We start from the raw sequence: 10,474 nt of genomic DNA on the forward strand, positions 1-10,474 counted from the left end.
TTAAAAGAAGAGGTAAGAAAAAAAGAAGAATGGCACAAATCAGGAATGTTCATATACAGCAAAACAAGCACATTTAAGGGCTTCCTTTCCTATAGACACATTCTGTTTCCATCTGAAAATCAGAGATTTGCAGATTTTTTAAATCTACACCAGTCTGCAACAGAAACTGCAGTCTAATTGTATGGAATTCGGCTTCAGTAAGTGGCTTTATTTTAGGAAAAGAATACTGCACTACTGATTGACTTGGGTCAAACAATCCAAATTCTAAGAAGGCGGTTAGGGTGAAAACACCAAGGTAAATCACCCAAGCTCAGTCAACCCCCAAACAAGAGGAGAAAATATCATATAATGAGCACAGCATATGCAAACTTCTATATTTTGGTGTTTGCAAAATCTATTCTTTTTTTTCTAATTTTACATTAATTTAATTTTATTTTTTATTGAAGTTTAGTTGATTCACAATGCAAAAATCTATTCTGACTGTAAGTGAGCAGGCATACAACCATAAAATAATAACGATACAAAACAGCACAGGCTTAAAACCTGGACTGAATCCTGCAGTAACCCACTATGGCCAATATTAAGACTTTGGAGAAATCTAAAAAACAAAGAACTGAGCAAACAAAATACAAACAGGGAAATTCTACAGCTTGTGTGATCAGAGGGAACATTTTTGTTTCAATTTTTAAAAATTATGGTAAAATACACATAACATAAAATTTACCATCTTAACCATTTTTAAGTGTACAGTTCAGTGGTATGAAGTACATTCATAATGCTGTGCAACCATCACTCCCATCCATCTTTAGAACTCTTTTCACCTTGCAAAACTGAAATTCTGTACCCATTAAACAATAATTCCCCATTCCCCCTCCCTCAGCCCCGACAACCACCATTCCACTTTCTGTCTCTATGCTTTTGACTGCTCTAAATACCTCATATAAACAGAATCATACAGTGTTTGTCTTTTTGTGATGGGCCTAATTCACTTAGCATAACGTCCTTGAGGTTATCCATGTCATAGTGTATGTCAGAATTTTCTTCCTTTTGAAGGCTGACTAATATTTCAGAGGGAATATTTTAAGGGTATTTCATTTAAATTGCAGGAATCTAAATTTTCTTATATACTTAGTCATGAGCAGAGTTTCTCTGCCTTGAACTTGCTGAGGCTTTACTTTATCAGATTACTCTATGTATTCCTATCGTTACGAATTTTTGTTTCTAGCCTTACATAACTCTTATTATATTCCCTAGCCACGTGTTTTAAGATTTTATAAATACAGAGCAATAGCTGGAGAGACAGTAAAGACTTTTGTACTCAGACCAAAAAAGAAAAAATGTCTATAGGGTATAAAGAGAGAAAAAGATGTCTGTGGATACTGGCTATAGCTGTGGACAAGACAAGAGTTAGAAGTTCCTCAGTTCTGGGCACAAAACATACCACATTATAGTCTAATTGAGAGTAAATTAGAATTAAGACTTAGCAGCAGCCTGAGACCCACTGAGAAATAACCAGAAATTCCAACCTGCTGGTTGTTCTCCACTAACAGTCGAAGCTTATTCATAATATCTTCAGCCTCCACAGCCTCAACAATTCCGGCACTGAATGCGGATGTACATACACAGCTGAGGGTATAGGCAAGGACCTGAGAAGAAAAGACAGCAGAAACACATGTTTTCATGAGGGGAAATAAAAGAACACGGTTTAGTTGACACAAATATTTTGTCAAACTTATCCCTGGCATAAGGATTGGATTCGAGTATACCCACTATAGACCGGGCATTGTTTTGCTGCCTAACTTATATTTCATAACAATATTATGAGATGGGGGTCCTTATGGCTACTTTCTGGATAAAATCTTCGAGGCTCAATTACACATAGCTAGCAAGTGACAGAGGCGAGATTCAAACCTGGGTCTTTAGACGCTAAATCAACAAGTTCCCTCAACAGTAGAAGCAGATTTTCATCACCAGTGGATACTACTAATGGCCATGTGCTCTGATCCAAGGCCAAACTGGAGAGGAAATTCAAAGCAGTGAAACGCTGCTACATGAAGATTCCCTAGTAGAAGTCGTGGAGCATGACAGACGAGGAAGGTGGGTTTTAGAGTCGGATAAATTGTGTAAAATAGGGATACTACTACTCACTTCAGAGCACTGGTGTGATTTTAATAAGCAAATGAATAAATAAAGAGATGAATAAATGAACAAATTATAATTTTTTTTAATGTTGGGAGTAGAAACAATACTTGAGTGTATATCCCAAATTGACCACTGACTGGCTAAGTAACTTTAAGCAAGTCACTCCAACTATTTGAGCTTCCATTTTTCCAAATCAAGGTTATTCATCCCTCCCTGCTACCTTGCATTTTCATGATGAATCCCTTCCTCACAAAGATGCTGTTAAGACAAAGTAGAAATGTTCAACTCCTCACACTGATTGATAACAGCATGAAAAAAAGAGGCAGTTTCTAAGGTTGAAATTGGATAATAAAAATCAGAGGGGAGGAACAACCGAAATTGCTTGCTCGAGGCCTTCTAAATCAAACCATCAAGGCAGACAGATGCATCAATTATAAAAACCTTGCTTTCATTTATTAATCAAATTGCTCCGTGGTTGTAACATTTTCTCCTTCGGCTTAAAAAAAAAAACGTACTTCCCAACTGTGCTCTGCACTGCTTTAAAAATGGAAATGTGGTGTATGTCTTAGAACAAAACTGCAACCCTCTGTGCCCCAAAGAAATTCACTGATTCAACAAGTCCTATTGCTGAAAGCAGAGGAGCTGAGCGGGGGAAACACAGCAGCCATTATGTGCTCATCAATAGCTCGTGGGCAGGCCGGGGGAAAATAGGATCTGCTCTAATGAGAGGGAGAATCTAGTGAGGCCAAGAGGTCGGCCCAGGCTCCTCCCAGAGAGAAGAGCCCTGCAGTGGCACGGCTTCACCTGGGCTCACAGACACACAGGCCTCAGATGTCCTGCTCGACCCATTCAACACACAGACCAGAGCCCAGGATCCCAATTCTGCATATTTTTGCACCATCACAGAAAAATCTTTTCATTAAGTGTGGTGAAGGGAATTTCCTCAATAATTTTTCGTGCTTACTGACATTAAAAAAAATCAAATGCCTTTTGGATCCGCAGTTTCTTAAGCTTATTCCTGGCCATTTCTTAAAGTTATACTTGGATGGAGCCTAATTCTAAAAAATCTCCATTTAACCTTCCTCCAGAAATTGCAGCTCTTCTTAGAAACTGCCTTCTAGTGATACTGAGTTAGGTTTTTGTATTCACTAAAGGCTCTTATATGCCACAGTAAGTCTAAGTTGATTTAAATAGCCGCACTATTTGAAAACCTATGATCTAATGTAGGTTGTTTGCCACTCATATTTTCTCCTTAGCCCAGCTGAAATTGAGGACGGATTTAATTTCAGAGTTACCAAAACAGGAGAAGTAGAAAATAAGCAGCAAGAGGAAAACAAAAGCCAGCAGAGGGAAGGAAACTGGAACGTTGGTCTCCTACCTCCTGAAAGGTTCTGCTCTGGCCCCCGCTGTCATCTAGGTACACGGAGAGCTTCCGAAGCGAGGCTGCCACGTGAACTCGCGACTCTGTTCGGCTGCTGTGGCTCATGAGGGACAGGACAAGTCCAACTCCCAGTATACAGCCCGTGCTTGGATGCCAAAAAAAGATGAGGAGTGAAAATCGTAAGAAATCCACGCCATTGCTCTTCACTTATCATGGGAGTTACCAGTGCTCTACAACCCAAGGTAAGATGGCTGGATTCTAATTCTGCTGCTTGGTGTACAGGTGTATTCCATGACCAACCCCCCCCCCCCAATCAAAATGTGTCCATGGCCCATGCCAGTGCTATGTACCCAATGGAGAAAACAAATAAATACATGAAATAGTTTGACAAACTCTTTAAGAGAAGGAGGCATAAAAATTAGTCAAACCAGTTCTATCTCTGCACTTAGAGAAATGCCGTGGTCCCCTCTCCACTCACTGCTCCCCCCAATCATGCTGAGTGCACTATGATTAACTGCATAAGGAGAGAAAAGCCTAAATTTCAGGATATGAGCTGAGGCCATCTGACTAATAACGGGGGAGGCAAAAGGCATAATTACGAGGTACTGCTAAGTGCTTCATGTTTCCTAGTCAACTTCAACAAGTGGAATTTCTGTTTCGAAGAAACTGTGTATTTGTCTGTGCACAATGACATTAGTCCTCTTCTCTCCTCTGATCCCTCCGAGTACCACTGGGTCAGAAGAGAAAATGGACAAATGACAGGCTTGTCAAAAGTTACCCCATGTGACAATTCAATTGGAATCTTGGGCTTTGTGCCCCAGTTCTCCTGAAAGAATACATATCCATTTAAAGAAAAGAATTGTTCTCCCAGAAAACTTCTAGTTAGTGTGATAAGATAAATGTGGCTTGGGGGTAATTTTTTACTCTTTTGAAAAAGTTTTTATCATCATTGTTGTTTTTCAAGTTGAGGAAATGCTGACTTTTTCAGAAATCATCCTCACTCTGGTTTGGCTTGCCTCTCTTCCTGATATCTACTGCTTAAGAAGACATTCCAGGGCATTTCTCCAATAACATATTTCAATGCCCGTATGTTATGTCATTTTGCTCTTATATAGCATCTATCGCTTTGGCTGGCATCAAGACCTTCACATAGTTTCTTAAACATGTTAGTTACTTCCCCTGACACCTCTGCGCCAACGGAGCTTCCACATCCGATAAGAGATACCCAAGAGGATGGAGAGGCTACAGGATTTGCTCAAGGTCATGCAGAGAGTTTCCAGCAGAGCATGGACAGAAGACAGGGTTTTTTGATTTCCAGCCTTCTGTTCCAACTGCCAAACCCAGGCCCCTCCTGGCACCCTGTGTGATGCCATGATGGAATGATTATGAGAAGGCAACATGTCTCAGGTGTGTTTTCCTAGGTTCTATTGCACAACAATCTGGCATTAGAAAATCCTTTGTCAGGAAGCTACTGCAGCAATAATCCAAGTCAGGCAGAACTGCTGTTCCTGCTTACATGAACTTAACAACCAGCTCAACTAGCATAATGCATATTTCAATGAGTTAAATCAGCATCTAACATCTGAACACTGTGTGCTTTTGAGACAAACCACATTTCTGAAAGAGGAAAGGCTACTGCTGATTAGAATGGATTTAAAGTCTTTGTTTTCATTTAGACTCTACAGGAAAGGTTTTTTTTGGCCATCTTTCTATATTGATACATATGAAATCAGACCAAAGATATAGTTAGACAAATATCATTTAATACTTTAAAAATTTAACTTTTGCTCCCTCTTTAATTATGTAACTGCTATTTATGCTTAGGATTTCAAATGTTACTTCCTCAGGGATACCTGCCCTGGTCCAGCAGGGAACCTCCTTAATATTTTCCCATAGTACCTTGTACTAATCTACTTCAGACAATTTTAATGATATACTCCGATGAAGATTATCTGGGAGCTGATTTGATTACTGACCACATCCTTCACTAGCTTGCAAGCTCCATGAGGGTAGGTACCTTTTCTGTTTTTTCCTCACTACAGTATTTGTGGCACCTAGTAACACTGCTTGACAGGGAGAGGCATTCAACCAACATTTACTGAATGCTGAAGAACTGACCAAATTCTCTTTAGTTTCAAGAGAATCTAAAGTGGAGAGAAAACTTATAGGGGGGAACCCCCCCCAAAAAAACCCAAGGCTTTATTTTCATGTTCAGTTGGAGGCAAAATTTATGAGTGGTAAAATTCACTGAATATATCATCCAAGATTCAATCAAGAAAACTCGATTTCTATTTTTTGCCAGACTAATTTAAGAAAGAGGTGTCAGGTTTATGAGGAAAAAAGATTCTTCTCAAAGCTCACTTAACTACTGGGGTTCATCTTTTTCAAATAATAGACAGGTCTTGCTTTTCTGTCTATTCTGGGCACACAAAAATCTCTATCCCCTGGACTGAAGCTCCTCTTTCACCATCTCAAGGCACATGGGCACAAAGGTCTAGAAAAAGACATCCCAGTTTCTAGTTTACATTTACCTAAAAAATATCACAGCAGAATTGTTCTTGGGCAAGGTTAACAGTCACTAACAATTCTATTCATTTGGTTATTAGCTGTGATATATTTTTCTAAGTACATATGGGTGCCAACAAAAATACGTTAGATAGTGTGCATCTACTGACCATCTGAACCGTTCCCTTCTACTTTGTCTAATTTGTTCCAGCAATGTACCAAGAAGGTAGTCCTAAAGCTTCATTCCTGGTGTTTCCTTCTGACTTCCAAATCTACATTTTAATGTGTGTATCTTTTGTCCTAAGTCTTAAAGATTCTTCTAGGTGCTTAGTTCAGCATTTCTACACATTTACCTCATTCTAGCTTCACTGTTCTACCAGCTCTAGACCAAGAATAACTTGGGCAGAGATAGCTTTCACATCTTTCTGTCCATTGAAAACAAAAAGGACTTAAGTGTTGGTGTCCTGAACAGATGAAATAAATTGTGTTAGATATAAAATTGAGGTTTGGGAATTGCTAACATAAATCTCCTATAAGGATACTAACAAATGATAAAGAGGATGATATGCCCCATTATGTCATTACTTATTTGAATTTCTTATCCAAGTGTATTAAAATATCACTGGCAAAGGAGATTCTGAGTCTTAAAAGCTATGCTCATAATTCCGATATGTGTGTTGCTATATCAACTGGGACATGATATATTTTTCTAAAATTAACCAGAGATGAATCTTCAATTCCCTAGTTTATTGTAGGCTATTCTGCAGATTAAGTACTAGGCCATCTAATAATTAGTTCTAATAACAGTTAACATTTGTATAGTGCTTTGCCCTTTACAAAGTGCTATACAAATGTTATCATATTTGTAAAAGCTCAACAGTAATTAACCAATGCTCAGGTTGTTGATGGATAACGTGACTAGTTATGGCTGTGAAGATTGAAATGGTGTAAAACATACCACTAGATGGCAGCAAAATGTAAGTGATAGGACCCCAAACACCACACCAGGTGCTCGGTTCTCTCAGCAGGGACACATCCATTAAACCAAGGAAGCGTGGTAAATTTGCTCTGGGTGAATTCTATCACTCGAGGTAGCACGCTCCCAGATCTATTAACTACCTTTGGGTAACGCCTCCGATATTTCAGGTGAGAGAGGACTGCCCCGGACTCCTGCAAGTTCATTGGATGGGGGAATACTTTATGCTATGAACCAGGTCTGGGCCTAGTTAGAATTTCTCTTCTGCTTTCAATGATAGACAACATCCACATGTCAGAAAAAATAATCAACACCACACTGTCAAGTGTCAAACTGCTTTCTTTCTACTGAAATGTGTTCTCCATGCTGTGCTAAAAAAGAGAAAGCAAGCTGGTTTTGAAGTCAGACTACCTAGGTTTCTCTCCTGGCTCTGCCACTTAGTGCGTGACCTTGAACCAGTCTCATGTTTTAGACTCATGTTCTTCATCTGTAAACTGAAGTGATGGTGACTCCTGCTTTAGTATCAATATTTAGGTTGTAATCAGGGCTTAATTACATGAGAAGCGGATGTGAAAAGGCCTAGCAAAATATGGCGCTGCTCAGTAAGTATCAGTGGAACCCAAAACCAACGAGAGAACTACCTAAGCATGGACACCCACAAAGTATTAGAAATGACAAAATACTAAACTTCATTAACTAGGAAAAACACAGTTTGGAGAGAATAGAGGGAGGGTTTCTTGAAGGACCTGGGCTTTTAATTGGCACTGAAAGGCAAGCAAGATTTTACTAAATGGACAGGAAATTTCTGATGACCCTATTCTACTTGAATCTGCAGGCTCAATACCCTATGGAGGCCCACCTTTCCTTCTCCCAAACACATGTTTATTAAGAAGGTAAGAATGAAGAAAGGAGGTAAGAATGAAGAAAGGAGGTAAGAATGAAGAAAGGAGGTAAGAATGAAGAAACAAGAACCTTGTTAATATAAAAAGTTAATTTTAAAGTTACATATGCTTAGACATATGAAGGTTGTAAATGCATAAATGCCCATACTTTGGATAATTCAGTTATCCACGTGGCCCTCCCTTCACTCAAACAACCTTCCTGCAAACTCATGGAGCTGATACGTGAGAGTCACTCCTGATTGTTCCAGCTGGCTGAAAGTGTGCAGCATGTTAATCACAATTTTCTCCCCAGCTTAATACCCTGAGCTACAGCTATGTTGGAAACCTTTGTGGGAAGGCAGGAGAAAGAAGGAAGATGGGGAGAGCGGGGAGGAAAGGACAGAAACTTACCTTACTCCTTGGCTGTAAAAGGCAGCACCACCAACACATGAATTAGGCTCAAAAAACTCAACTCTTCACCAGCCCCCTGAACACATAAATGACCCTATCCCTTCCATTAATCATTTTCTAAATTTAAGAGACTTGAATCATGCCACTGAACTCTCTTTGCCCATACTCAAAACCACACTCTTGACATGTCATTTCATCTCTGACGTGTTCAACTTTAAAGTGTGATAAAGTGAGTGCGTTTCAAGCATTCTTATCCAACCTTAGCCTGCATGTGAAAGATCTCATAACTACCACCTACTAAGTGAAGATATGACTTTATTTACACATGATGAAATACATGATACTTGCAGTACTTTTACCATTTATGCTTTTGTTAGTCTGAACATAACAGGCTACATCCATGAATGTAACTTTAGATCATAAGTTCCTAAAGGCCAGAAATTTAAACACTGATTTTTTTGGTAAACACTGATTTAACTCATATTTGAACAGTGCCCATAATAGCATGAAGTAAATGAGTTAATAAATTGGAGGTTAGTGCTTATACTCTGTTGAGTTTCCTAGTAACTTCAACCCCAGAAGATCCAAACCTCAAGTTCTAAAACATAGGGAAGTCCAAAAAGGTACAATCCAGGTTCTCAATGGTGTCAATATTTCAGAAGGCCTAATAAAACAATATGTTTTCCCACACAAGCCACATGGATGAGTTAAAACATTCAATGTCTCACTAACTGAGTATGTTTAACACCATTTTGTATTGTATTTTCTGATTATTCCTTTTTATTGTTTTTGTTGTTTTTCATGACTGGAATGAGAAAATAAATTAACTCTTAAGATATTTAGTTTAACAGACAAAATATTTTAAAAGCATGAAGTTTGGGGGGAGAAGGGATCTACTAATATTGAGGAGGTTGAGAACCTCTGGTGTAACCTCTGCTTGTTTCTATTTTGATTTCTCTGACATTGGATTTCATAGGGAAATCCAAATCATGAGTCAAAGACTCTCTTCGTCAAATCAAATTGAAAGAATATTTTCAACAGATTTTAAAAAGGTTGTCATACATACAAGTCCCCAGATAGATGCCTCATATGGTAAAGTACAAGACAGAATCTAAGGTATGGGTAACTTAATGACAGCCACAAAATGACATTTGTTGCTTTGTATGGAAACAAACCGCCTATTTCTGAAACATGGGTTTCAGAACAAGTGAGCTTTAATTACAGATTTTTTTTATTATTACTGAAATCTCTACACAAAGGAATTCAAGACCGGGTCCTACAAATATTTCACCATAGAATGTAAAATTTATGGCAAAGAAAGAACCAATCTCGGAGTATCAGAGAAGGAATGGAATCAACATACTTGTATTCAAGACTAGTGTCAAAGCAGCAATTTTCCAGGGCATCCAAAGACTTCATCAGAAGAAGGTTCATCTGTTGGCCAGATATATCACTGGGTAAAGACCAAGAGGGAAAAATGAATTATTTAAAATCATTCAACTGTCCAAAATATTTACTATGTAATATTTTGCTCTCAATATTTTATTGAAAATGCATTTCTTTAAAAAATATATAAAAGTAGCAAATAACAATATTGATGATTCACATATATTTTGTAGACAGAGAAACTGAGTCAGAGAATTTATTCAATAATTGGGTTTCTGTACATTATAATCACTTGCAAACCAATAAACCCTAAAACTGCTACTTTTGCATTTTCTCAGCTCATTCAAATTTTAAAATCACTGAAAAATAAGAACAAAGCTCAGAATTCCAAAAAATTATTTCTAGGAATGCTAAGGTGATTTTCTTCAGAATATTTACTAATCCATTAAGCTGATATTATCAATAATCATTCCAAATCTTTCTTGCAAAAACTATAACTTCTGATTTCATGTCTCAAATATGGAAGTTTTCAGTTCTATTCTTTTTTTTTTTTAAATGGGGGTAAAACCCAGCCCTATATTTTTCTGCCTTTATACAGTAATTGATGTGGTTTTTGTAATTGTCTTGGTGAGAACTATGACTTTTAGAGTAAAATAAAAGGTAGGTCTATGTCTGTTTTTTCAGGCAGAGTTGTGGGCTTCATCACCAACACTTTATTATCAAGGGGTCCCTACATGTCAGCTCTCCTGCTGCTGCCTCAGACCATGCTGAGTGGAATGCAGCCCCAGGAAT

The 10,474-nt window shown here is 38.2% G+C and overlaps 1 protein-coding gene across 2 annotated transcripts in view; it reads right to left on the reverse strand.

The window, feature by feature from the left end:
- The window catches only part of FOCAD (focadhesin), a 294,494-nt gene that overhangs the window by 51,444 nt on the left and 232,576 nt on the right, over positions 1-10,474 (reverse strand). For both annotated transcript variants that reach the window (XM_007454953.1, XM_007454952.1), the window contains exons 27-29: positions 9,660-9,749; positions 3,521-3,668; positions 1,527-1,646 (exon numbers count right to left, since the gene is read on the reverse strand). In XM_007454953.1, the coding sequence (XP_007455015.1) occupies positions 1,527-1,646; positions 3,521-3,668; positions 9,660-9,749 (358 nt within the window). The remainder of the gene's footprint in view (positions 1-1,526; positions 1,647-3,520; positions 3,669-9,659; positions 9,750-10,474) is intronic.

Source organism: Lipotes vexillifer, unplaced genomic scaffold (genome assembly GCF_000442215.2).
Source record: "Lipotes vexillifer unplaced genomic scaffold, Lipotes_vexillifer_v1.1 scaffold317, whole genome shotgun sequence".
NCBI lineage: Eukaryota > Metazoa > Chordata > Mammalia > Artiodactyla > Lipotidae > Lipotes > Lipotes vexillifer.